Source organism: Venturia canescens, chromosome 10 (assembly GCF_019457755.1).
Source record: "Venturia canescens isolate UGA chromosome 10, ASM1945775v1, whole genome shotgun sequence".
Taxonomy (NCBI): Eukaryota; Metazoa; Arthropoda; class Insecta; order Hymenoptera; family Ichneumonidae; genus Venturia; species Venturia canescens.
Genome location: NC_057430.1, coordinates 18,775,551 through 18,802,471, shown reverse-complemented (window position 1 = coordinate 18,802,471; position 26,921 = coordinate 18,775,551). Strand labels below are relative to the sequence as shown.

The window sequence follows — 26,921 nt, the reverse complement described above, 5'->3', positions numbered from 1 at the left end:
ACAAGACGTGAAGGATGATGGATGATGGTAAAGGTAAGAGGAGGCGATAATAATAGATCAGTGATGTGATATATAAGATGTACCGGTATACATACAGTACACTCGGCCAGTGTCAATATATCCAAGTATATGGTTGGAGCTCGTTGGAGCAACGAGCAAAGGAGACGTATAAAAGAAGAATTTTTGTCCTCCACGATCTACGAGTTGAAAGAATCTGGAAAAGCTTTCTAACCTCATTGAATGCTCGGAGCATGTAAACAAACGACCAAGCAGTTAACCGAAATACTACAACGATCGCTGTTTACATTATTTTTCTTGAATATAATGCATCGCATGAAAAGTGTTTAACAAAATCATGAGTGTAACGCGGAATAATGGGGGTGGTGGAACGAGCGGTGACGGACTCGAAGATCTGGGAATTCCCGGTCAAATATTTCTACGCGACGCTCTTACGAGCTGTACCGATCCTCTCAAAGCAATTGAAGAATTTCAATTGGAAAACGGAGTTCTCTTGCCTTCCCTGCGACCAATGTTGCCCCTGCTCGATCTTCACGGTGTCCGCAGACTCGATTTCCACGCATCCGTTCTCGAGGAACTCGGAGAGAAACTAGTTAAACGAATCAACGAGATTGGCATGGAAAGAAGTGAAAAGAGCGGCGGTGGTAACTCTCATCATGACAAAAGACTCAAAGATTTGTTATCCAAGAGTTTCTCAGCGGTTCGCGTTGCCGCTCTCAGACCCGTCGTGATGTGCATTCTACGCAATACCCCTCACATAGACGACAAATATCTGAGAGTTTTGGTGCGCGAAAAAGAGTTATACAGCAGCGCGGATACAGAAGTCAAACGACAAATATGGAAGGACAATCAAAGCCTTTTTGGGGATGAAGTATCGCCGCTTTTCAGCAAATACATCATCGAAAAAGAGCAGGTTCTTTTTGATCACAGAAACCTCAATAGTTTATTCTTCATGCCATCCCCCAAGGTAGGTTTAATGAAGAAGAGCGTCATGAATCGATCTTTAATCTTAAATAACGAGTAAACGTAACTGTCGACAGGTGAGACGACAAGGGGAAGTGGTGCAAAAATTGGCTCACATGATAGGTCACAGCGTAAAATTGTACGACATGGTGCTTCAATTTCTGAGAACCCTCTTTCTGAGAACAAAAAACATTCATTATTGCACTCTGAGGGCAGAGCTTCTCATGGCTCTTCACGACCTCGAGATTCAGGACATAATCTCGGTGGATCCTTGTCACAAATTTACCTGGTGTTTGGACGCTTGTATACGAGAGAAAAACGTTGACGTCAAAAGATCACGGGAATTGCAGGGTTTTCTCGACAGTATACGGGTATGAAGGGAAAAAGAGTGAAATTTTTTTTTTTTAATTCTCTTTCACCCAACGAGTTACTCGCTTGCGCGTACTCCAATCAATTTGAAACGCGCTAAAAGAACGTGCCTTATTTTTCAATGTTACAGCGCGGCCAAGAGCAAGTTTTGGGTGATCTTAGTATGACCCTGTGCGATCCGTATGCGGTAAACTTCCTTGCGAGTAGCGCAGTAAAAATAGCCCTCCATTTGATAAACGGTGAATCGATGCCGCGAGACAATCCCGTATTGATATTGTTATTGAGAATGTTGGCATTGGGTCTGTCCGCTTGGCAGATGATAGAGTCGCAGGACTTTAAGGAACCAAAATTAGACGCTCAAATAGTGACAAAATTTTTACCGGCTCTCATGTCGCTAATGGTGGATGATCAGATAAGACAATTGAACAGTAAGTTACCGCCGGACGAGAGAGCTAGCGCAATCGCGATAATCGAGCACTCGGGACCTCCTCCTGACGCTTGTCAGGCTTACTCACAACTTTCGGGTGTCGCCGCGGTTCTCTCCATGTATTATTCCCTTCACGTCGGCGGAGTTGCGGGCGGTGTGAGCGCAGCAGCCGCCGGAGCAGCCACCGGAGGTGGAATTCACAGCAATCAGAGTGGAAAGGCGCGCGGCGATGCTCGCGGACTCATGAGAGTTCTCGCCACGCTTCCCAATTGCCAGGCACAACGAGCATTCGAGGATCCTTTTCTCCACACTCTTGTTAGTATATTATCATCGTCATTACCGTAAACCTTGTCGTCCCAATCGATTTTAATGAATTATCCCGTTAATTGCCATCATCCATAGGTATCGCTATTGATTCTCAATATGGCTGACGAATTTTCCAACGAATCATTTTGCACGGTGATCTTCGATGAATTTTTCCTCGCTGGCCTCGGACGTGACAACGTGACTCGGCACCTTCTCAAATTGCTATGGTATATTTATCCAAAATTACCACCAGCGAGACTTCACTCGTTGGTCAAGGCTCTTCAACCGACCAGTCAGGTAATTAATCATCTTCTTCATTCTCATATCGCGAAAACTACTACAATTTCATAACGACCTTGTTGACTGATGCATTTTTTTTCCCTCCCCTATCTCCCGAAATAATAAATAGCACAACGAGGCGGTACACAGTTTGTATCAAGCACTGAATGAGAAAATTGGAAATCGAGGAAAGGAAGATGCTTCGTCGTCCCCGCTTCAGCACGAACGGCTCGGCCTCGATTCTCCGAATTCTCCTCTCAAAGGCGTTACCAACATCGGGACCCAAGGAACCAGCACTTGAATTCGGTGACGAGTCGCGATCGTGACGCTTCGTTAATGAATGAAAAATATGAGATCGATTTCTGATGGTTGACACGTTGAACGGCAATCCACTTTTATTTTATTTTTGTTTGTTTGTTTTTTTTTGTTTTTATTATTATTATTTTTTATTTTCATTTTTACATATCAAAGCAGCTTACTATTCCGTCCGTTCAACTCGAATCCTCGGTACTTGTCCAAGCATTGATCACGTTATCGAGGTAATCAGAATCAAGCTTGTAAGACATGAGAATCATCGAAATATACATCTCTGCTCGTTTATTGCCAATTAAATATTTGATCCGTTGGTCCATCAATCCCAGTCTATAGAGAGAGAGAGAGAGAGAGAGAGAGAAAATACCATTTTTATAGACGGAACACGAAGGATTTCCGAATCGTTGCGCGTCACAAGATTCGAAAAAAAAAAATAAAAAAGCAGAATTACACGCTACTCTGTGATTCAGAGAAGACAACGTCAACTCTTCTCATAATAGCGGGCATGATCGGGATAAAAGTGAATCAGCCGCCGATGCAAAATGATGGCAAAAATGAACCGATTCATTTTTATTTCGATCAGACGAACAACGATGTGGAAAAATTTCCCCTTTTGAAATGAACCGTAATAAATTTCAAGAAGAAAAACGAAGGACTTACAGTTTGATAATAAGTAGAGCAACCAAAGTCCACTCTGCAGTTTTAAATGTAATATTCGTAGCGTTGAGTGCAAACGTGCTGACCAAGGTTTTGATACATGCGCATATTTCAGTGGTATACAAATCGGACGATTCACCGATCAAAGCTCGCAACAATTCGGGCATAACTTTATCCAGTTTGTCGATAAATATTCGTCGACGAAGAGCGTTCGGCGCACCAAGGTCGATTGCCGGTAAAACGGTGTTGACCTCCGCTTCGACCCCTTGCTGCGATTTCGATGTACCCATTTCCGTAGATTCCTGATCGATGATAGTTTGTCCTTGCCAGAAGGCTCGAACCTGAAAATAAATAAAAAAAAAAATTTTTAAATAGCCGTGAATCAAATTGGGAATGTAAATAACGGAGGAATTTGCCAATAACGCGCTAATAATGAAGGAAAACAATGTGAACCTTTAGTTCGAGTCCCCGAGCTTCTTTCTGTAGTGCCAAAAAATTAGGAGCTGGTTCAAGTTTTCCCCGATTTTCTATCGCCTCTCGTTCTTCATCGATTTGCAATCTGTTCAATTTTTTACACAAAATCTCGTATCTCTCTTCCCTCTTGATGCGTTCCACAATTACCTGTTTCTCTTCAACTTGACCGTGCAAAAGACACACGGTTTTATCAGTTATCCATTCCCGAAATTTTTTTTCAATTCGCGAACCCAACGACTCGTAATAAAATCTATTCTTCGTTTGACATGTTTTTGTTCTTCGAGGTTGTTTCGTTGATTTTTCAGGTGTTTCATATGAACCGGATTCAAGACTTTTAGACGAATTTTCCCAAGATTCTTTCACCGAATCACAATTATTCTTTCGGTCATCTTGGGACAAGCTGGATTTGTTGATGGAATTGAGGCATATATTTAACGTGATCTGCGGTTGTTGGATATTTGATATCGTAATGTCACAGCTAGTTTCTTCAGAATCCTTTTTTCTTTCTGCCCCCGACTTTGTTCCCAAAGTATTTTCTCTTCTCTGCTCCAACTCTAAACCAAAGTTATCCGTCTCTTTGGAGATACTCAAGGAGTTTTCTAGCTCTGTCTTCGCCGAAATAACTTCCTTCGAATCAAGCAAGTTTTTCTCACTCGAGTCGTATTCACGTGAAATATCAAACCCTGTCAAATTAATTTCTACTCCTGGCGGACTCGAGCGATCGCCATTATTTGTTTTTTCCATCAATTCAAAATACGGCGCTTGTTCTTGGTCTCGCAGCCACAAAGGACTTGTCTGTATCTGTTCCATCAGGAACTTGGCCGCCCTATAGCAACCAAAACTGCAGTAATTTTTCACCTTTCCCACATCATAAACTTTGTTCCTCAAAGTTGATATTTGATACTGCTTATTCACGACTTTGGTCAAGGGATTGTCGCACAATACATAGCCGCAAAGTTTAACGATGGATCTCTCCTCTGCAACGTCTTCCATGTGGGATCGGTTTATGGAAGGTAACTGCGAGAAGCCTCATTATTATCGCTCAGCTCAAACTTTTTGTTCCAATCTCAATGATTACCATAAAATATTTCAATTGCACGTTTAATAGTATTTTTTAACGATTAAATTTTCTTCCTATCTCAAAGGTTTATTGTTAAAGCTGTAGGTATATGCTGTTGGGATATGTAATCAATTTGAATAACTATTCGAATGTACTTACGTTTTTAATTAACCAATCCGAATCTACTAGCGGTTCGGTCATTCGCTCAACAATTTTCAGGGCTATCCTGTCGCATTCTGCTTTTTTTTTCATCATGGAAGCCGTTGGAACTTTTCTTTGAAAAATTCAAGTTAAAAATACAAGGAATTAATATTAATGTTATAAGTAGGGTTATGATGATTTGTTTTGGAAAATTCAAACAACACTCGCATAACCAATTACGAAAAAACTAAAATTTCGAAATCTAGCACACATACCTTAGAACTTCCGCTGCTTTAATTCGTTCGATCCGAGAATCCTTTTTTCTCATGGACGATTTTTTCATGTTTTTTTGGATAATGTTGTGAATGAGCGAACAATATTTGTTTTTTTTAGCGAAAGGTTAAACACTACGAATAGATACGGTGGTAAAACCTGCTGTAAGACAACAATGGTACGTATGCCATGAACGTTATAGGAAGAAAAAAAAATTAGTACTCTCGATTATCTTTACATCAATTATATATATATTGTTGTGGAGAAAGAAGAATCCTTCTTGATGACGATGAAGTAATCGGGTTGGAAGGGGGGGGGGGGGGGGGGGCGGAAACGTCAGCGGCGGTGTCGTTGGTCGAGATCGCTCCGCTCATACGCGGACCAATCACGCTGGTTTTCATCCTCCCACTCATTCAATTCTGGGGTCTCGCGACCACTCGCGACCGACCCACGCTTCGGTTTCACACGCTCGCTTCGCAACCACACACAATGCCCTTATTATTCTAGGTCCTTACCATAAGAGTGACGAAGGATATACTATATCCTAGCCTAATATTTATAAGATGAAAGTGGGTAAAAGTATCGTATTGGGATATTAAAACTATTTATATAAGAAATCAAAGAAAGCCTTATTTCGATACATTTCAACGTATGAAGATTATTATAATGTGTATATACTATAAAAATGAGTTAGTCAATACGTTCATATTTCTTATCGACTAGCGGTTATTGTTTATGGTATACTTATATATTTGTCTCCCAAGTCCGTCACGTTCCTCTCATTTATTAACATTTCAATGATCAAATTATCAAATTAGTATAAAATGCTAAAGTACGAAATTCGCAAATTCGCGGTTCCTAGCGTAGAAATCAGCGCACTCTGGTGACGAATTACGCATTCGTTACAGGCCGTTTTTCCAGCAAGCGACACTGTGGAACACTATACACTACTACTGTGTCGTATGGTGCCCATGTTATTTCGCTCTTGCTGCTGGAACGCGTGTAACACACTGTCGCTTCTTCTTGTCCTTTGACCTTTGATTGGCTATCTCCCCGCAGAAAGGGCATGTGCCACTATGGGTATACATTTGACTTGGACGCTGACAGCGTCAATTGGGTGCTACATGCGTTTAGATGGGTGCGCTTAGAATCGTGTTTTCAACGTTCCCGACGTTCAAGTGGTTGAACGCATCCACAGCCACAGAGAGAATCGTCTGTTACCTCTGTTATCGTACTACTGCTTGTTTCGCTGTCTTCACTTTTCGATGAATCCAGTATTATTTCATCGAGTAATTGAAAAAGAACAAGATCACTTGTTGGTTCCGCCATTGTGTAATCGCACCAAGTAGTCAAACATGATGTGAACGCAACCGGCGTCACCGCGTTCACTTCAAATCGAACACATTTTATTATGGCCGCGCGTTTTCTCCGACGCGGTTCACACTCAGTTCAATTTTTTAAATACAGTTTCCAGATAGGGAGGATGAACCGAGTTTAAACTCGGATTAACGTTAGAGAAAACGGGCATTATAGCGTTATTAACGCTATTAACATTGTCAACGTCCAAGTCGAATGTACCCTCTATATGTGATTCTCTGTGTCGCTTACTGGAAAACCGAGAAAAAGGAACAGTTATGGCCTCTGCACACTGCGCGCGATGAGCGATAGCCAATAAGAGCTCTGATTTTCCGGACGATGCTCAGAAAAGTAGAGCTCTCATTGGCTATCGTTGATTGCGCGCAGCGCAGTGTTTGGCAGTGTGCAGAGGCCATTAGGCAGGCAGCGGTAGGGTAGAGAGAGAGAAAGGCGCGGCGGCCATAACACGAGGTCGAGATGGCAGCACTTTGCGTTTGCTCGTTGCTCGATTCAATGATGCACTAATCCAGTCGGCCATTAAAGCGAGCTACGTTGATCGCGCGAAAGCTGCTTCCTGCTGCGTGTATTCCCGTCGAGGGAAAACAAGAGTCTGTTCATTTTTCTTCATCCAAAATTATTTGCTGTATCGGCATTCATTATAGTGGGATATTCTGAAATTCAACGAGTTTGGTAGCGTCTGTTCGTTCGTATATCTCAGTTTGGCTGTGTCAAGGAAAAATCTTAGCGAAAAGCATCGAAAACAAATATATATAAAGCGCGCGCAGGCACGAAAAGAAAAGCAGCGTTCTTATTTTGTCGGAATCATTTTTGCCACGGTGAAGATAGCTTGATGCGCCGAATCGTAAGTTTACATTTTGAGGCTGAATTAATAACGCATTCTCTCTTTCTCTCTCTCTCTCTCTCTCTCTCTCTCTCTCTCTCTTTCCCCCCCTCTCTCTCCTTATTGTTCCATTGCGTGCGTGTCCATTTGCTGTCGCCGTTTTACGTTTTCATGTTTTAAAATGTCTGCGCGTGAATGTTGATCCGGTGAAAGTGAAGCGAAAAAAAATACGTAGCGCAAATGGCGTCGGCCATTACGTCGATAAGCAACCGCCCTATGCCATATTCTTTTTCAATTTATATTTATCCATTTGCACGTTTGAACGCTTCGAAACTACACACGTACGACATTTTCGTTACTCTATCTGTTTATCGTTTTGTCAAATACACAATAACCGTGGCAACTCGACAAGAGTTGCCGCGTGTGTTGCGTTTCAATCGAGAGAGAGAGAGAGAAGAATACAGAATGGAAAAAAATTGGTGTGTGTTTCAGGGCACCCTAGCCGTTATCCACATCCGTTAGATGCTTGGCGAGCGATAAGCCAATCTCAATAAAAAAGAGCAACAGAAAAGTCCATTAAAGAAGCAAAATCATTGCGAAAAAAAACATAAAAAATCGTATTTTCTTTGGCTCGTCGAACGAGCCGCGATGGATGCTATCTTGAAATGACTTTAGAGAGAAATCAACGCCTGACAAAACTACAACTCGGTCGAGCGAGAGATTCATCTGCTTTTTCGCCTCGGTCGGATCGGCGCCTCATTATTTTCCTCGTCTTTTAAGAATTTTAGATTCTCAAAGCGAGGAGACGTCGCTACCACTGCCGCAACAAGACGAAATAACAGAGTGAAAAAGACAAAAAAGTGAATCCCCGAAGTTCCGGTTAAGGTAATTTTCTCCATATCAATAAAAATTAGATATTAATTCCATTGGTTTTTTGCGATACAATTTTTCACCTCTACGTTATTTCTTCGCGTTTATATTAATCCTAAGAGAATTTCGGTTTTACTTTTGGTAAGTAACGCGCGTCCAAAGTTAACCGAATCGCCAGGTTCGTTTTGATAACTTGAGAGTTTGTTTTTTTTTTTTTTTTTTCCTATCAATCTCTACGGTCCGATCGGGGAGAACCCGGTACAAAAGTACCGTATGAAATTTTCCTACGAGCGTTGATGATACTTTGTTGCGTCCGCTCAAAACATGAAAACAAAAAAAAATAAAATATTCACAATTGCGATCTCTTGCTAGGTGAGCAGGTCGAATGCTCCTCAACCGGTCAAAATCTTTGACTCTTCCAAGGAGCGCTGTTTGCGTTAGATGGTATCATTGACGATAATGTTAGTCTAGCTAAGAGAGAAAGGTAAGTCTGTCCCGAGAGAGAGAAAAGATGAAAATTCCACCGAAATGCATATGTACTCGTAAGGTATTTTCGGGGTTCCTCCTGGTCGGATATTTGCACGCTTATTATTTGTTTCTCTTAATGAATATATTCATTCGACCTGCTCGAAGAAAAGAGCCAATCTTGTTATAGAGTAACAAAAAGAAGTTGGAAATTCTTGTGACAAATGAAATTTATGGACTCGAGGTATTTCTATAAAATGATGTTTGTGTTTCTACCAAAGATACTAACGGATAATAAAATTGTTGAGCGACATGAAATGAAAGTTTGGCATTAGTTTGTGCAGGGCTTTTTTAAGGCTGCGTGTTTGAAAATTGGATATACTTGACTGCAAATCAAAATTGTGCTTGGTTCGGCGTTGTTGTTATTTCAAGGGTGGAAACTGTGCCGATTCAATCGGTATCGGAATTGTCGGGGGGGGGGGGGGGCACGGTTGACGATGTTGGACGCCGTGTAGCTATTTTGAAAAAATAAGTAACGCGTCGTGCGAGTATTGAATGGTAAACGAGGCGGTGGCGGCGATATTATCTCGTATCACGTGAAATAATCTGCTGCGTGTAAACATTCGTGGGAACCCGATTGGTACGAAAAAAAAAAATCAATATATGCCATTTCGATTCGGAGCTCTCTCCTCGCTCTGTTTCTTCAAATACAACTCTGCGCGGTTCGTCGTTCTTATAACAGGGAAATATGACTCGGCGAGTGCTTGGGGGCACAGCAGCGCTTTCAATATACGTGTCGTCTCGAGTTTCTCGAGTCTCTTGATAATACGTATGTACATGCACGCGTCGTCCACGCATACACTTTTCGGTGGTGAAATGAAGTACTCTACGAGAACGCATCGACTCGGGCGAACCAAGCCGTCAGTCAGTCAGTCAGTCAGCCAGCCAGCCAGCCAGCCAGCCAGCCAGCCAGCCAGCCAACGAGCCATTCAGCGATTTTCCAATTTTCACATTTAACGCTTAGAGTAACGGGGAGAATTTGTCCGTCACACGATTCTGAAAGTTTCGCATCTTCTCTCAGCGCAGATTCTTCGCCCATGCACGCAGATTAATCCACCTGCGAATCTCAACGAACATTCGCCTCGTTTCATCTTCGTCTTTCCCTGTTATCGAGATTGAAACAGAAATTGAGCGGAAGATAATAAGAAATTCAACCTTCTTATACTTGATCATTGAATATTTTTGTTTGACGAGTCATTGTCTTTTTTTTTGGTCATTTTCATGTCTCACAAAAAGTCTATTACTGCTACTGCTAATGGCAAAATGATAAAGAAGAAAAAAAAACAACGGGTTACGATCGTGATAAAAAAGAAAAAAAATTACCGCGCCGAATTCATAGTTAAAATTCGCTGAAGTGTCTTTTATTTGAAAATTAGTTCGACAGCTTAAATTCGTTTTTTTTTCGATACGCTCAAGGAGCAGAGCGTCGTAACAACCTGCGGCCTGCTGCAAAGACTGATCTTCGGCCCGAATTCCTCCAATTATATTTAGCACTTGGCTTTTTTACGCTTCGTATTTCTTCGAACGATTCTTGATCCTTCTACATACAAAACTGCGGTTGAATATTTTTCATAACGAAATTTGGCTTGGGTTTTTTTTTTTTTTTTTTTTTTTTTTTTATCAACCTTCGAAACGAATAATTCGGCACAATATATTTTTTCACAGTTTCAATCGAAATGACGTTTTTCATGCACAACGTATTTTCCCTTTTCAGTTAAAATTTTCAATATATAGTATGTTGTAGCTCGTCACGAGGAATAGACCATGAGAATCGACAAACGCGCAAATAATGAGAACGATTTGTTGATGAACCTACGATATTCTCGAAGACTATATAAAGACTTGACAACCAACTTTTCCTTGATCTTTTTTTTTCTCCACTAATAACATTATTATTTGACCAGAATCGTAGGTAATAAATAAAAGTAGGCAGGAAAGATGGTACGGGTTACGGCAAACTGTTGTTTTTGTAAGAATGTTCAAGAGAATCAAAAGAGTTGGCATTTCATTTGACGACTGGTTGATTAGTTGGTTGGGTGGATTTTTTATTATTTTTTTTCTTTTTTCATACAAAGTTCTCTATACCCCGATGGATTATGGACGGGAAGCTGATCGCAGCGTTTCGATCGTTAGCTTCGTGAATCCGACTGACATGAGCGTACTACTATTCCTATTAATTCGTCGTTGAATAAGCATAAAAATTGGGGCTGCGAGATCGTTCCCCGCAACAACTTTTATATGATCAGTTGATTAGTTTCATTTATTTGTGCTGGCACAACGTCAAACCAATAGAGCTCTATAACAAACTCCTCTAATTTTCTTTCCAATAATTTTCACAATTACTTACGATGATATTTATCAAATGATCGTATTACCATTGAAATATCGTTTTTTCAAGTTGAACGAACGCGATGATATTTTCCGTTCGGTCGGAGAGAGTACATGTATACGGTGAAAAAATTCATCACGCATTTTACCAGAGAACACTGTTGCGATACTCGTCCGTCAATGTGCTGATGATTTCGATGCCGATGCCGATGCTGTTGTTGCTGCTACTGCTGCTGCTGCTGCTGCTGCTGCTGCTGCTGCTGCTGCTGCTGCTGCTGCTGTTGATGCTGCTGTTGATGCTGCTGTTGATGCTGCTGTTGATGCTGCTGTTTTCATCAAATGCATCGATGACCGCGCACAATTTTCTTGAGCGTTTATAGCGGTTCGATACGAATGAAAATGATAGATCCCCGTTATATTATAATATTCATGAAAGATTTGAAAGGGGCAGTACAAGGTATTTTGAAGGGGTTTGTTCGAGTTGATAATCGAAAGTATTCCGAGATATTTATATGAAGATGCATCGAACGAGTGGAATTTTTGTTATTAAATATAGGTATATAGGTGGAATGAAAAAAGTAATGAGGGAGGAGCTCTTGCACGATGTTAAATCGGCTCTCGAATCAATAAGCTTTTCTCTATAAAGCATATGTTGGATCGACGTGAAAAATTAATTAATTCGTAATTGCATTATTATAATGGACAATACGAAATTTCCTAGTTGAGAAGAAAAGAACGACCGAGTGCAACAAATCTATCCGTGGACTTGAAAATAGTATATATGATATATTTTACTCTCTTCCGGTATGATTCGGTGGAAGAAAATAATTTGATCCGGGCCGAGGTCTATCGTTACCCACTACCGCACCATGCATCCTCCTCTCTGCACGCGTCGATCGATCATTCTTCAGAAAAAATACATCTCCTGGGAAGCCAGCCGACGCTCTTCGACGACGAGCGAGCCTTTCTTTATAAATTAATTTTCCAACTCTCGCCCATTCTCCGAATCCATAGAAACCTAGTTATCGGTACGGAAAGTAATTTTTTTTGCCAGGTATACTGACGAATTTTGGACTTTCGGGCGAGAACGGAAGAGCTATATTTTATCTTGTCGCGTGTTGTTTCAAACAACGATTTATTTATTCACGTTTCTCATGATATCGAGGGAACACGAATAAAGTGTATTACCATAATTTGATGGCCTCGTTATCCTGTGAAAATTCACCATGTCAATATGTTTATTTAATTTTTCAATAGATCGGTAAAGATTTGATCGTCGTCGAGGCTGCTGGCGAAATTCAATCCGATAAGGAGGAGAGATTTTTTTGCAGGCTACACTCTCTTAATTGAAGCTCATCTTCTCAATTAAATATTCAACAACAACAATAATAATAATAATAATAATAATAATAACAGCTTGGGGAGAATCGTACCTTTTATTTCTCACTCGCAATAATAACGATTTTTTCTGCACCCGATTCGGTTACAGGTAAGCGCACGCGCTCGTGCAACACTCTGCAAACATGAGCGTTATTATCAGACTACAAAACCTGGCGTGGTCGGCGAACGCCCTCGACATTCGTCAATTTTTCCGAGGCTTGAGCATACCGGAAGGAGGTGTTCATATTGTTGGTGGTGAATTAGGAGATGCTTTCATAGCTTTCAGGTAATTTTATCCAATCGCATCGGAAGAGAGTACGCAGGCGTCCAAAGATATGGAAAAGAAAGACGATAAAATTCATCATGTAAATAAGATTAAACGGAAATGTAAAAAGTTATAAAATATTCCTGTCGTGTTTGATGAGAAAATTGTGAGAAAAACGAAAAAAAAATGTTAAATTTGAAAATTTCACTCTTTTCGTTGGAACGAATTATCGCGTTCGCGCGTATATTTATGTATATGTATGGGACTGTGGATAAAAAATTTAAGTAGGAAAAAGAAAAAAAAAGTCAATGCGCAGTTTGTCCGAATGATGAAGGAGGGGGAGTGCGAGAAACTCGAGGATTTTGAAAGAAATAAAAATGTACACGACCGCTTTTGCAGTACGGACGAGGATGCGCGTCAGGCGATGATGAACGACGGGGGCAAAATCAAGGAGATGAAGATCAAATTGTTGCTGAGTTCTCGGACGGAGATGCAAAAGGTGATCGAGACAGCGAGACAGCAAACATTATCGCTGCAATCATTCATGCAGAATACGGCGGCTAGCGTTGTGAGCAACGCGATAATAGGCGGCGGGGGAGGAAAGACAGGGGCGGCCGACTCGATGTCAACGGGAGGAGCGGGGGGGGGGATCGAGAAGCGAGAAAAGGATCGCGATTGCGAGAACGAAACAACAACGACGAGCAAAGATCGAAAAGATCGCCGGGAGCGTTCCCGATCGCGGTCACGGGATCGCGATCGCGATCGGGATCGGGATCGAGACCGTGGGCGGGATCGTGATCGAGGGCGTGAGAGACGGAGGCGGGATCGTAGCAGGTCGCGGGATCGGGATCGAGATCGACGAGATCGTCGGAGACGCAGAGATCGTTCAAGATCGCGAGATCGGACGCGATCTCGCGATCGCGATGGTAGTAAAAGAAGCGGCGGGAACGATCGTCGCAAGGATATGAACGAGGACGATTCGAGCGAGGTAGTTATCGTCGGGCACTTTCCGAAGGACAAACCGGGAACCGGTGGTTCCGTTGGTACGGGCATCAAGGGGGGAACCCCGGGAAAGAAAATGGGCGTAGCCGACAACGGTATCTGGGAAGTACCGCCCCAAAATCAAATGCAAAACGTAATGCTTGCACCGGGTATATTAGGAGCGGGGGTAGCCGCGATGGCTCAAGATTCTGAGCAAAGATCGTTGCCGTTTGGCGCCCCTGGATCACTCGGACAAGGACCCATGCTACCTTCCAATCAATTTGCCCTTAACGGCCTTAACGGGGTTTCGAGTATCGTACCACCCCCCGGTGTCGGTCTGGGGATCAACGCTGTTTTACCACCAAACCTGACTAGCGCCGGTATAGCCAATCTCGGTCCGCTCGGTCCGCTCGGTTCCTCCATCAATCGCGCGAGAGAAGCGGCAGCGGTCGCAGCTTGGGCTCCTTCCGAACAATCCTCGCGTTATCCTTCAAGATCGAGTCCCTGTTTCGCTCCTCAGGATATCGTCACCGGCGGAGGAGGCGGAGGCCCGTACAACGCTGCTTTTGGAAATAATTCAAATTCATCGGGTTATAGACCGAGCGGTTTGCGACCAAATCACCCCATTCTCATCAACAAAATGCAAGAATTGGACGGGCGTAGAAATCCAAATACTTATCAGCAACAGCAGCAGCAGCAACAACAACAAGCGAACAATCTCAGTCAGCATTACGATACCTTTGGACCAAATGGATCCGAATCGCGTGATCGTGGCTCAAGAAATTCTTGTAATACAAATTCATCGAGATTTTCGAACGACGGCGGCGGGCATCAAAAGTTGGATGGGAACTGCGTCGAAGTGAGAAACATGCCGCTCGATACGAATTATAGCGATATTAGACACGCGTTTCAAGGTCTTTACATAAGAAAGGACGGGTTGAAATTGATAAACGATACGCACGGTAATCGCGTAGGAATAGCTTATATAAAATTTAGCAAGGGAGAAGGTAAAGATGCCGCTCTTACCGGGTCACGATTCATCCGTGGTTCCGAGGTCGAAGTTCTTCATCTCGATGAAAACATTTTTGACAAAGCGATCGATTCTTTCGTACCGGAGAGGAACAATTCCCAAGAAAAATCAAACAACAATTCGCCAACGAGAGAAACGGAAAAACAGCAAACCCTCGGTGGCAGCGGGGGGGGAGGTACCGTCGCGGCTAACAATTCCAACGAAAAAGCATCCTCGAATTCGTCATTGTGTATACACATTACCGAATTGCCGAGCTTTACCAAAGAAATGGACATTGCCAAATTATTCAACGATTCGAAGATCAACGATCTTTTTATAAGCGTTACGAAGGATTCAAAGTCTGCTTACGTACAATTTTCTCGGCTCGAGGAGGCCAAGAGCGCTCTAACGGGAGGAGGAAAATTAAAAATCGGCGGTAAAACAGTTGTGACGAGCTCGATAAGCGAGGAAAAATTCATCGCCGCAAAGAGAATTCACGAGCAAGAAAATCATGGAAACGAAGCAGGATACGCGGGTACGTCCGGGGCGGGGGGAGCGGCTTCCGGGACGGAATGTGTTCTCGTGCGAGGTATACCTTTTCACGCGATGACACGGGACGTTCTCGATTGGTTCGCCGATGGAATTGGTATTGTGCCTCACAGAATACACATGATGCTGAACGCAAATGGTAAACCGGCTGGCAAGTGTTTCTGTGAATTTGATAATCCGGAGGATGCCGCTCGAGCGACTACGAAAAATGGGGTGCCTTTTGGTAAAAATTTACCGAGCATAGAACTGGTCGGACGTGGCAAAATGTTGGAGGCCCTCGCAATAGCCGAGGCTCAAATGATGGAAGCCCAACATCATCAGCATTATTCCCAAAATCCGGGAGGAGATATGAGACCACCGCCGCGCTTTTCACCGATGCCACCGCTGCGTTTTGGTAACGGTGGCGGGGCCTCCGGTGCTTTCGGTCCTCTCCGAGGTGGGCCACCGCCTCCTCCGCCACCCGGCATGCATATGGGAATGCACATGGGTCGACACATGGGGGGTGGCGGTGGCGGTGGCGGCGGCGGCGGCGGCGGCGGCGGCGGCGGCGGCGGCGGCATGCCCAGGCATCCCGATTACGTCGAGGGCTTCGGTAAACCCGGCTGCGTTCTCTCTCTTGAGAACGTTCCCTTCAAAGCGGACATTGATGAGATTATCGAATTCTTCCGTGACTTTGACGTCAAACGAGAAAATGTCATAAGACGCTACAATGAAAAAGGTATGCCTACCGGTGATGCCAGAGTCGCTTTCGTATCACCGAACGAGGCTCAACGAGCTCTTCGCGAATTAAGACACTGCAAAGTACGCGATCGTACGATATTCATGAAAATAGCATGAGACCGTCCAACGATCGGAGGAGGAGGAGGAGGAGGAGGAGGACCCTTCTCATCTTCAAAACCCGACGATTAATTCTCACCGGAATCATAGTCCGCGACGACGACGACGACGACGACGACATCATCATCATCATCATCTTCCTCGGGGTGCACCAGCTTTCTTATTATTTTCATTATTTTTTAACTCGGAACTTGTTATCCTGTCGCATTTTGGCCGTACTTCTCGGATCGCTTACAACTTGCCCACAGAGTATGTACGTACAAGATACATACAACCGCAGTGGAACCTAGTCTTGTACGAAATTTGACGAATTTTCATTGTAAACGAAAAACAACAACTGGATAAAAAGACTCGATGAGACAATATACATGTATATTGATTTAATCACGGCCGCCGATAATCCGATTGACTCGAGAATCGAGTGGGCGCGTGTGCGAGCAGCGCGTTCGAGTTGTTACATTGACTACATTGCGACTCACCGAAATGTATAGAATCGGCTCATTCCTTTGTACATACGCGAAAGCAAAGCGCTTTAAAAGTAATAATAAATAAAAATACGTATTTCAATGCGATCTTTTATTTTTCACTACACTATTCATTCAAATGAATTGTTTAATAAAAAATTCAAAAAGAATAACGTTTAACGTACGGATTACGCAAATGAATATGAAGAAATGTTGTCACCCGAGTTGAGAAACTTGATCGTCAAGCTCTTGGTCCAGAGAGAGAGAGAGAGAGAGAGAGAGAGAGCGGGAGCAGCAACCTCGTGAGACTCTAATAAAATTTATATTTCCAAGAATCACCGGATTATCGCATCTACCGGTGGATCTTGTTCCTTTCATTTTTTTCCCCTAATAAATGCCTGTAATGCGTTCTTGGGATCGCGGTCATCGCATGGTCAACGAATAATCAAGTAAATATTATTATGACCAACACTATTGTAATAATAATAATAAAATCGGATGCTATTACGCGCATGCGGTTGCCCTTGCTCGCATGCACGCGCCCGATATATTGCTATTCTTAATTAAACTATTATGGATCCGTTGAAACGGATTGATTGACCGAGCGGTTACAGAATATCATTGTTAGCGATTCGATGAATTACTCCCGCTAATTCAGAAAATCAACACACCGGATATATCGTGTACGACCTTTCGAATACTCCGATCATGTCCATCTCTGTGCTTTGGAAAAATATTTGTTTTTTCTTTTTTTCTTTTGAGCTATATAATCGTACGTGAATTAATTAATTACGAAATCGCAATAACCCAAAGCGCCCGATTCATCGTTGAATAAGTTAGGTTATGATGCCGCGGTACTAGCAATACGCGTCAAATGTATAGCAGCAGACAGCAGACTCATCATCATCCCATCCGTCGTTGCCGCGTCGTCGTCCATGCAGAGGATGAGGGTCGTCCGATACATCGTCGTCGTTCATACGCCGCGCCTTCTATCCTATATCCCGCCTATACGCATATATATAGATGCCGTTCGATATCGTGTTCACACACGGGGGTCCTATACCCGGACTCGAGTCGGTTCGCGAAAGAATCAGAAAAAAAAAATATGGACTTGTGTATATATATATATATATATGCATCGTCGTTCGTTTCAACATTTCTATTATTAATCTTTCTTCCGCACACGAACTAATTTATTTTTTCACTCGTCCGCGTATACCGCGTTTTCGGTTCATCATGCAGAGTAAAACGGTGGACTTTTCTATTTTACTATAGGAATTTTTAGGATGGTATCATTAATAAGACGTAAGTATATCGCAGCAGGGGTTTCATGTGAATCATGTTTTTCGAGATCAGCACTAGGTCATCCAAATATATATTATCTGCCACAGCAGCAGAGAGACTCGTTTAATTCGGCATGTATACTGAGGATTATTGTATAATAATAATATAATTATTTTATCATGTCGTCGAAATAAAAGAGAGCTTGACGCGTTTGATGATGTTTATTATGTCGATCCCGTCCGCACTCTATACAATGAAAACATACGAATAACGAAGCGTCGTTGCTGCTTTTTGAATAAATCTACTATAGTTGCTGGTAAACTATTATATATAGGTATAGAAACTTGGGCGAAAAATATTCAGACGATGAAGCTTGTATTATAGCTTTAGATTATAATCGCGAAACCGACACTTTTCCCCCGAAAACCGCGCGAATATAGCCGCAAAAATAATATAAAAATAATTGTTGAAAATTTGTTGGAACGACTCTCACGTGGAAAGAGTGATACTCGAAAGTATATATACACATATACTTTTTGATATTTTTGTAGGACGCGCGCATGGCATATGGAGAACTATATATATATATATATATTAGATACAATTTATTTCACAGTTTTGTTCCATCTTATATGTTATTCGTGTCTCACCTATATAATTAGATCCATTTCTTTCGTCTCTCTATTTCATCAATAATAATCAGGCTCTTGATATATGTACTTGCATGCTCGCGGTAGCAAGCTGCAAAAAATTCGTTGATGGATGATATAATTTTGTGAATTGCATGGTATAACGAAAAGCTGCTCGATCGCACATGCACCAAAAAAGATGGTCGTACAAAAATGATGCGAATGAGCGATTATTGTTTCAATATGTTGTTTCACAATCCATATATGCATGCATGTATCTTTCCCGCGAATTATGGGATTTATATTCGCGTTTCGGAAAGATTTGTTTATTCGCCCTGCTCGCCGCGTATTGTCTCGACGCGCGATGAAGAGGACAGTGTGCGACTCGAACGAAAACCTTATATATTTATGCTCGCTTCGCTTTCCAAAAAAAATCGTTTCCCTGCGCTACCAGCATATCCCGTATACTATATATTTACATAAATTCATATATATATATATATAGGAGGATTACGAGACTCCCACCTCCGGTATAACATCCATACATAAAATGCAACGATAGATATCACACGAGCGTTGAGATTCGTTATTCCTTCTTATATATATAGCACAGCCCCCTGGCCCCGAGCATTGCAAGTTTATATATTTTTCACGGCGCTCGCGTTCCCGGCTGCTCTCGCTCGCTCGCACGCGCGCGCGCGCGCTCACGATACGACTATAACGACTAACGACTGGACACGACGCACACACGGGTGAGCGTGCGCGAACGCGAACGCGGTATATATATATATTACAAAGAAATACCTTTGCCCCAGATGAGTAGTATAGACATCATTTACGTATCGTTTGTTGATAAATTTATGACGCGCGTGTGAGCATTATTTAACTAATAATTAAATGCGAATAATCCAACGCATACGGAGACACGGAGATAAAGCGTATAAAAGTGAAAAGTTTACGGACGGCGGTGGAGGGGGCTTGTGTAGCGTGTACACAAAGTATACGTGTATATATATATATATATAATGCGCCGGCGGGGCTCGCACTCTCTTCGTCGGGATGTCGAGATCGCTCGTAAGGAGTCCAGAGAGTCCCCCGCGTTCGCGGTTTATTGCTCAGTCTACGACTACGGGCTACGGGGAGAAGACGATCTAGCCAGTTTGCGGTATCTCTCGTGCCGCGCCACCGTGCTCGAGTGTTGGCAAGAGAGTGCGCGCATGAATATATTAATACACGCGACGACGCGCGAAATCTCGTCTTCTCGCGAGAGCAAAGTTGACAAATTTTTGCTTCGTTCCCGCAGAGCGGCACAAAAGCTCGAGGTGTCCTTTCTCTTCGCGGGAGCAGCAGGCAGGCATGAGACACGATCAAACGTGTATATAGGGAGAAAGAGACTTGTTATATATTCGACGACGACGCACGGCACGATTCTCGGCATCTTCGGCGATGTCGATTGGATGAGAAGAGCAGCGAGTTATTTATTTTTCGCATGGCCTGAAAAGCGAGCCGCGTTGTACGCCCAATAAAAGTTGAGAAAAATACACGAGTTTTGTGAATTTATTCGGCTCGCTGACGATGACGGGATTAAAAATGATGAGGTCCGGCCGCGATTATATCGGCTGGTATACTTATTTCGGGATACTTATTTCAACTACTCTGGTGATAACTTCATCGATCGCGACGACCAACGATAACGAGCAGCATCTTCGCCAACGTTACGAGCGCTTTAATTCTTCGTACCGCAACGAATGCCCGCACAAGTGCATGTGCTTCGGTACTTCGGTCAGATGTATGTTTCAAAAACTCAATCGAATACCTAGGATACCTCTCAATACTACAGTACTGTAAGTATATATATATATATGGATGACGATAATACGATGATGTAGGTATAAAACACACATATCGGACATTCAATTTCATCTCGCTTCATTTTTATCTTGTCGCATATGTCGCATATCATTTTCATTCATAGGCCTCTTTCTTTTTTTTTTCTTTAATATTCCTCGCTGCGTGCTTGCCGCTGCTTTCTATACTATATACACTACGACCGCGCCGCGCCGCGCCGCATGTGTCCGGTTAGGAGGGAAGGAGAAAAATTTTCAAATCTACAATCCTTGAAAATCATTTCGTTATTGAATTTTCATTCGAGATCTACTTATTCTCGTCACAATTCGCAATATGTTTGATATATAAGCGCAGTCGCGTCGGATGACAAAAATATAACTTATTACTATATATGAATGATATATGCTTTTCAACGACAATATTACAATAATTCGTCGCGCGATTTACTCGATTGAATTTTTTATTCGCTGGATTTTCTCTCCGGACGAGGCTCGTTCGCTAATTCAAGAAATGACTCACTCGCGCGCGCGCGCGCGCGCGCGCGCCGCCGAGTCTTGGGCGGAATCGCTAAGAGCGAATATAGAGCCTAATCGAGATAAAAACAATATGCACGTTTTTTTTTTTTTTTTTTTTTTTTTTCAAAACGGCGCAATTTTGCAATTTTCATTCTTCCCACGATTTCAAGCGCGGTTGTATATATTTTGTCAGCATGCGCTACGTAATAAGAGAAGAAGAAGAAGAAGAAGAAGCAGAGGCAGAGGCAGGCACGCGCGGTGTTTATATCTAGCATAAATTCTCGCGCATCGTCGGTGTGTACACGAATTGCACGGCGCGTTTGAAAAAAAAATATTATCGTTGGCAGGGATTTGAGATTCAACAAGATTGGGGAAATACGAGCGGGTTCGTTCGTTGGCCTCGGAAAACTGGATACTCTTCTGTTGAACGACAATGAGATACGAAGCTTACGAAGGAATACATTCGCGGATTTGACGAATCTTCGTATATTGTATTTATACAAAAATCGTATCGAGAGAATATCACCGGATGCATTCGATAATTTGGTAAATCTGGAACAATTGTATCTTCATCAGAATCGTTTGTCGGAGATTGAAAAAGGAACGTTCAAAAATTTAAGACGTCTGGAGCGTTTGTTTTTGCACGATAACAAATTGCGTCGAGTGCCCGACGATGCGTTTGAAAATGTTGGACCAATGACGAGACTGCGATTGGACAGCAACGCGCTCGTCTGCGACTGCGATCTCGTCTGGCTCGTCGAACGTTTGAGAGAGAAGCCACCTCGAGAAACGACGGCCGTTTGCGAATCGCCGCCCGAAATGCGGGGACGCTCCCTTGACGCCATGACGAGTTTCGATTTTCACTGCGGTTTAGTATTATTTTTTGTTTTATATACCGGCTGTGGCTGACTGATGCTCGTCGCTCGAGGCCCTCGAGGCGAACGAGTTATTCGATATGATGATAATATCATAATATATTATGATTTCAGAGGTGCCGAGAATAACGGAAGGCCCGGAGGACGTTGAAGCGCGGATCGGAGAAACGGCCGAGTTTTCTTGTCGAGTAGCTGGAAATCCGAAACCGCGTATAAAGTGGATGAAAAATTCGGAGGAATTGGTGAACGCCGACGAGAATAAGGAGAAGCGTTACGCGTTACGGGAGGAAGGTACGATTCTCGTGATAAATGAAATTAGGGAAAGCGACCAAGGGGAATACGAATGCATAGCGGAGAGTAAAATGGGAACGAGCGTCTCGAGGAAAGCTCGGGCTATCGTAACGTTCGCCGGTCCTTCGATTCGTTTCACCGAGGTAACGTTTGTTCGATTATATATTATATATATGACGATATGACGATATGACGATATGACGATATGACGATACACGATAGACTCGAATAAGGCGTTTATTATATTTTTATGACATCCGCGGGAGCAGATACCAGAGTCGCGGAGCGTAAAATCGGGAGAACGAGTCTCGCTGTACTGCAAAGCGGATGGTCGTCCGATCCCGGAATTACAATGGTGGCGTAACGGGATACGAATTATCGGATCAACCGGTGGCAGATTTAAATTGATAAACGATGAGGATAACGGCTCAAAGTTGGTTATATCGGATACGAAAGTCGGGGACTCGGCCCGTTACGTGTGCCAGGCACGAAATATAAATGGTTATGGCGAAGTAAGCGCGGATATCCGTGTATCGGAGGGTGATACGAGCGCGCCGCGTTTGACTTACGAGCCACCGGATTATTTGGAAGCGGAGCCGGGTTCGTCGGTCGAAATACCTTGCCGCGGGGATGGTAAGCCGAGACCGGCGATAAAATGGAAAAAAGATGGTAGCGCTTTGTTGGGGGCGGAGCAGGAGGAGGCGGCGGGTGGCGGGATCGGCGGGATCGGCGGGATCAACGGCAACAACGAGAAATATAAAATATCGAGAGCCGGAAGTTTGTACATATTTAACGTGAGCACGTCGGAGGGCGGGCGTTACGAGTGTACCGCGAGCAACGCGTATGGTCGGGCCTCCGCTCAGACTCTGTTGAAGATTCGTCAAATATTCGGTACGAGGGATATTTTGGTAATGCGAGCGTTTCAAGATGCCGAAGCGAGCATCGATAGGGCGATAAATGAAACGATCGCATCGTTGTTCGGTGAAAGAGGAGGAGGAGCCGCCGCCGAGGGTGGTAAACCACCCTTCGATCCGTTCAAATTGGCGAGATATCCGAACGCGGCTGCGAGAGCGGCCGCCCGACCGGCCGAAATATTCGAGCGTACTCTCGTTAATATAAGACGTTACGTGGAACGGGGTATCCCCGCGAGCAACGTAAACTCGAGTTTCGATTACAGGGAAGCGTTGAGCACGGAGGAGGTTGCCGAAATAGAGAGGCTCTCGGGATGCACCGGACACCGTACCGGGGCCAGGCCATTGAATTGCGGCAACGTTTGTCATCACGGTAAATATCGTAGCATCGACGGTTCTTGCAACAATAGAGAGCATCAAACGTGGGGCTCGTCTTATACCGCATTTCGAAGAATATTACCGGCGATATACGAAAACGGTTTGTCACAGCCGGTCGGCTGGCAAAAGGGCAGGCTCTATTATGGATTTCCGAAACCGGCGGCACGGCTCGTATCCTCAAATCTCATCTCGACCGATACGATTACGTCCGACGATTCGATAACTCACATGACGATGCAATGGGGACAATTCTTGGATCACGATCTCGATCACGCTTTACCCTCGATATCGAGCGAGTCGTGGGACGGTATAGATTGCAAAAAATCTTGCGACAACGCCGCCCCCTGTTTTCCAATGGAGGTACCGCCGGGCGATTCGCGAATAACGAATCGGCGATGCATCGACTTTGTCCGAACGAGCGCGGTTTGCGGCTCCGGAATTACGAGCGTCCTTTGGGGCGAGGGTCTCGCACCGCGCGAGCAAATGAATCAACTTACGAGTTATCTCGACGCCTCTCAGGTATACGGTTACAACGACGAGCTCGCCCGTGATCTTCGACAAATTGGTATTCCCGGTGTTATCGAGGATCGGGGACTTCTCAGGGAAGGGCCGGCTCTACCGGGACGGAAACCGATGCTCCCTTACGCGCTTCCAGGACAATTTGTCGATTGCCGAAGAAATCACCTCGAGAGCTCGATAAATTGTTTCCTCGCGGGCGATATCCGTGCCAACGAGCAAGTTGGACTGCTCGCTATGCATACCCTATGGTTGCGGGAGCACAACAGGATCGCCCGTCATCTTGCACGGGCGAATCCTCTGTGGAAGGGCGAAAAGATTTATCAGGAGGCTCGTAAAATAGTCGGGGCTGAGATGCAGGTTATCACTTACGAGCACTGGCTGCCGCGAATATTCGGACGGAGCGTCGTCGAATTGATCGGTAAATACGCCGGATACGATCCTCGGATTGATCCAAGAATCTCAAATGTTTTCGCTACGGCGGCGTTGCGCTTTGGGCATTCTCTCATTCAACCGGAGCTCCAGCGTCTCAACGAAAATCTCACCGACATACCTCAGGGTCCTCTACCCCTTAGGGATGCCTTTTTTGCTCCTTGGAGGCTCGTCGACGAGGGCGGTATCGATCCTCTTTTGCGGGGCATGTTTTTAACACCGGCGAAATTGAAGCGTCCGGAGGAGAATCTAAATCGCGAATTGACCGAACAATTGTTCCGTACCGCTCACGCGGTAGCTCTCGATCTTGCCGCAATGAATATTCAACGATCCCGTGATCACGCCATTCCCGGCTATACCGAATGGCGAAAATTTTGTAACTTGAGCGTTCCTAGAAATTTTGACGATTTGGCCGATGATATATCCAATAGTCGGGTCCGTGACAAGCTTCGGGAGCTGTACGGGCATCCGGGTAACGTCGACGTTTGGGTAGGAGGCATTCTCGAGGATCAGATGCCTCGCTCCAAAGTCGGCCCTCTTTTTCACTGTTTGCTCCTCGAACAATTTCGTCGGACTCGCGACGGTGATCGTTTTTGGTACGAGAATCCGAGCGTCTTCAAACCCGAACAACTCGAACAAATAAAACGCACCAGTCTCGCGAGTATTCTGTGTCTCAACGGCGACAATATAACGAGAGTACAAAAAGATGTTTTCCTAATGTCCGCGGGCTCGCTACTTCCGTGTCACCAAATACCCCATATAGATTTGGATCTCTGGTCCGATTGTTGCGAGAATTGCGAGGCGGCGGCCGCTACAACAGCCCCCGTAACCGCCCCCACTGACGCCTTTTCCGATTTCGAAAACGCCATTCCCCGGACTCGTCGCAATTCCGACATCGATCTTTCGCAATCAGCGTCGTTGTCCTCGCCCGAGATCGAAGCTCTCGTTGATCGTATGGACCGAGAAGTGAAAAATCTCAAGCTCCAAACTCGTCGGTTGTCTCACCAAATTCTTCGACTGAAACGGTTCCTCTCAACAAACTCCTCCTCCTCCTCCTCCTCCTCCTCCTCCTCCACCACCACGAGGCACCGTTCAAACGATTCATTTTTTCACATCCTATAAACACATTATCCTCTTCGATCAATTATTATTATTCATACTTTATTCCCCTTCTTTATTTACACGATTACACGTAAAAAAGTTTTTACGTTTTATACAGCTATTATTTTTATCTCTCATCCTGTTGTAAATAAAATGTACGCGCAACGCGATGTTAATCATCCGTCTTGAAATTGGACGCTCCTATATATTTGGTGTGCGAACCCCTTGCCACGATCGCACCGTCGCTCTTCTTCGACATTTCGACTGCTAAAAACGCTAATTTTCTACCGGCTTTTATCGTTTTGGCATCGATCTTCAATATTTCACCCGAACGAGCTGCATTGAGAAATCTTGAGAAAACATAGACAGAATAAAATGAAAAAAAATAAAAATAAATTAGCCGATCGAGAGTCAATTCCATGATATTATTGTGTTTTATTGCGTTGCCTTACGTAACGTCCAAATTCACAGAAACTCCTGGTGCTCCGGATCCGGTCGTCATCAATGCGTACGAAGATACACAATCTATGAGGGTCGATGTACACCCACCGTGCAACGTTCCCCCGGCATTTAGGTGTTCCTCGCCAACTGTGAATTCAGCTATGCAATCTCCGTTATCCGCTGAAATAAATTCTACCTGTTTGACACGAATATAGTAAGTAAGTATAGTATATTGCTGCTGCTGCTGCTGCTGCTGCTGCTGCTGATATATAGCCCTGAAATATGGACTTTTGAGGTTATGTCGTAACCGTTTTGTTATTTTAGCTTGGGTAAATTCCCGATAATTATTAAAATTCGTTGGAAACTTACATTTTTCATGCACCGGCCATAAGCGTTTTTTTTTATCGCATGTTGGGCCACGGATCTGATCAGATCCAATGCTCTTGTCTTGGACATTTCGACGATTTCGACGATTTCGACGACGTCACCAATACGTGCGTGCGCGCAAACTTGATTTTTTTATTCTACTTATTCCAAAAAGACGGCGGAACATATAGAAATCCAGGGATCAGGGCGGGGCACACTATGCGGCGGTACACACACTGATATTATATAATGTATTATACATGATGGGTTATTTTGTTAAAGGTGAGGGAAACATATTTTTTTGATGCTGCTGCGACGATGCCGCGGCCGTCACAGCGGTGTAAGTAAAGTACACTTATGAATATTTCACGTTTTAACAAAATGAGACGGGCATTTTGTACACGCGGTATATAAACAATTTTTTATTGCCGATGCTGCCAATCGTACACCTTTTCGTACACACCACCAAGAAAAATAAAAAAATAATAAATATTCTACTCGAATCTCTTAATATTACAAAAATTATACTTGTCGGTCCGTCGTATTTTTTTTTTGGAAAATAATAAAAAATGAAAAGACAAATAGCGAGATACGAAAATTATTGTTGCGACGAATCGACAAAGACGAACAATGGTATTATAATAAAACTG

The 26,921-nt window shown here is 43.7% G+C and overlaps 5 protein-coding genes across 10 annotated transcripts; 3 read left to right on the top strand and 2 right to left on the bottom strand.

Annotated features, from left to right (window-relative positions):
• The first annotated feature begins 17 nt into the window (after positions 1-17).
• Positions 18-2,974, top strand: NELF-B (negative elongation factor B). Its single transcript, XM_043431287.1, has 5 exons — positions 18-985; positions 1,059-1,352; positions 1,481-2,092; positions 2,180-2,380; positions 2,493-2,974. The coding sequence occupies exons 1-5, from the start codon at positions 356-358 to the stop codon at positions 2,661-2,663; spliced, it is 1,908 nt and encodes a 635-aa protein (XP_043287222.1). The 5' UTR covers positions 18-355; the 3' UTR covers positions 2,664-2,974.
• On the bottom strand, positions 2,718-5,581 carry LOC122417618 (putative RNA polymerase II subunit B1 CTD phosphatase RPAP2). Of its 2 annotated transcripts, none has more exons than XM_043431288.1 (5): positions 5,282-5,581; positions 5,025-5,139; positions 3,785-4,822; positions 3,335-3,672; positions 2,718-3,004 (listed from the first exon to the last, which is right to left on the bottom strand). In XM_043431288.1, exons 1-5 carry the CDS (start codon positions 5,347-5,349, stop codon positions 2,854-2,856), a joined length of 1,710 nt encoding a protein of 569 aa, XP_043287223.1. In that variant the 5' UTR covers positions 5,350-5,581; the 3' UTR covers positions 2,718-2,853. The 2 variants fall into 2 exon arrangements, with proteins under 2 accessions (XP_043287223.1, XP_043287224.1); XM_043431289.1 differs by having other exon boundaries at positions 5,025-5,134.
• Positions 5,582-7,113: 1,532 nt separating this feature from the next.
• LOC122417615 (RNA-binding protein 12) lies at positions 7,114-16,787 on the top strand. Of its 2 annotated transcripts, XM_043431283.1 has the most exons (4): positions 7,114-7,497; positions 7,969-8,361; positions 12,689-12,865; positions 13,244-16,787. In XM_043431283.1, the coding sequence occupies exons 3-4, from the start codon at positions 12,723-12,725 to the stop codon at positions 16,218-16,220; spliced, it is 3,120 nt and encodes a 1,039-aa protein (XP_043287218.1). In that variant the 5' UTR covers positions 7,114-7,497; positions 7,969-8,361; positions 12,689-12,722; the 3' UTR covers positions 16,221-16,787. The 2 variants fall into 2 exon arrangements, 1 of the variants encoding a protein (XP_043287218.1); XR_006262319.1 differs by lacking the exons at positions 12,689-12,865; positions 13,244-16,787 and adding an exon at positions 8,719-9,134 and having other exon boundaries at positions 7,127-7,497.
• Positions 16,788-20,119: 3,332 nt separating this feature from the next.
• On the top strand, positions 20,120-25,640 carry Pxn (Peroxidasin). Of its 3 annotated transcripts, none has more exons than XM_043431271.1 (4): positions 20,120-20,441; positions 21,308-21,828; positions 21,950-22,269; positions 22,396-25,640. In XM_043431271.1, exons 1-4 carry the CDS (start codon positions 20,173-20,175, stop codon positions 25,483-25,485), a joined length of 4,200 nt encoding a protein of 1,399 aa, XP_043287206.1. In that variant the 5' UTR covers positions 20,120-20,172; the 3' UTR covers positions 25,486-25,640. The 3 variants fall into 3 exon arrangements, with proteins under 3 accessions (XP_043287206.1, XP_043287207.1, XP_043287208.1); XM_043431272.1 differs by lacking the exon at positions 20,120-20,441 and having other exon boundaries at positions 21,315-21,451; positions 21,537-21,828; XM_043431273.1 differs by lacking the exon at positions 20,120-20,441 and having other exon boundaries at positions 21,370-21,506; positions 21,581-21,828.
• Positions 25,507-26,544, bottom strand: LOC122417624 (acyl-coenzyme A thioesterase 13-like). 2 transcript variants are annotated; one of them, XM_043431299.1, is made up of 3 exons: positions 26,275-26,544; positions 25,917-26,180; positions 25,507-25,814 (listed from the first exon to the last, which is right to left on the bottom strand). In XM_043431299.1, coding segments are annotated over exons 1-3 (444 nt in total). In that variant the 5' UTR covers positions 26,277-26,544; the 3' UTR covers positions 25,507-25,636. The 2 variants fall into 2 exon arrangements, with proteins under 2 accessions (XP_043287234.1, XP_043287233.1); XM_043431298.1 differs by having other exon boundaries at positions 25,917-26,101.
• Between the last annotated feature and the right edge of the window lie 377 nt (positions 26,545-26,921).

Bases quoted from the DNA above. Each gene is read 5' to 3' on its own strand.
- NELF-B (XM_043431287.1), top strand. From the start codon at position 356: ATGAGTGTAACGCGGAATAATGGGGGTGGTGGAACGAGCGGTGACGGA. The intron at 986-1,058 runs GTAGGTTTAATG...AACTGTCGACAG, and splicing joins TCTTCATGCCATCCCCCAAG to GTGAGACGACAAGGGGAAGT. The intron at 2,093-2,179 runs GTTAGTATATTA...CATCATCCATAG, and splicing joins ATCCTTTTCTCCACACTCTT to GTATCGCTATTGATTCTCAA.
- LOC122417618 (XM_043431288.1), bottom strand. From the start codon at position 5,349: ATGAAAAAATCGTCCATGAGAAAAAAGGATTCTCGGATCGAACGAATT. The intron at 4,823-5,024 runs GTAAGTACATTC...GGCTTCTCGCAG, and splicing joins CGGATTGGTTAATTAAAAAC to TTACCTTCCATAAACCGATC. The intron at 3,005-3,334 runs GTAAGTCCTTCG...CTCTCTCTATAG, and splicing joins GCTCTACTTATTATCAAACT to ACTGGGATTGATGGACCAAC.
- LOC122417615 (XM_043431283.1), top strand. From the start codon at position 12,723: ATGAGCGTTATTATCAGACTACAAAACCTGGCGTGGTCGGCGAACGCC. The intron at 12,866-13,243 runs GTAATTTTATCC...CCGCTTTTGCAG, and splicing joins GATGCTTTCATAGCTTTCAG to TACGGACGAGGATGCGCGTC.
- Pxn (XM_043431271.1), top strand. From the start codon at position 20,173: ATGACGGGATTAAAAATGATGAGGTCCGGCCGCGATTATATCGGCTGG. The intron at 20,442-21,307 runs GTAAGTATATAT...TATCGTTGGCAG, and splicing joins CCTCTCAATACTACAGTACT to GGATTTGAGATTCAACAAGA. The intron at 22,270-22,395 runs GTAACGTTTGTT...CCGCGGGAGCAG, and splicing joins CTTCGATTCGTTTCACCGAG to ATACCAGAGTCGCGGAGCGT.
- LOC122417624 (XM_043431298.1), bottom strand. From the start codon at position 26,361: ATGTCCAAGACAAGAGCATTGGATCTGATCAGATCCGTGGCCCAACAT. The intron at 26,102-26,274 runs GTAAGTTTCCAA...CGTGTCAAACAG, and splicing joins ATGGCCGGTGCATGAAAAAT to GTAGAATTTATTTCAGCGGA. The intron at 25,815-25,916 runs GTAAGGCAACGC...TGTTTTCTCAAG, and splicing joins TCTGTGAATTTGGACGTTAC to ATTTCTCAATGCAGCTCGTT.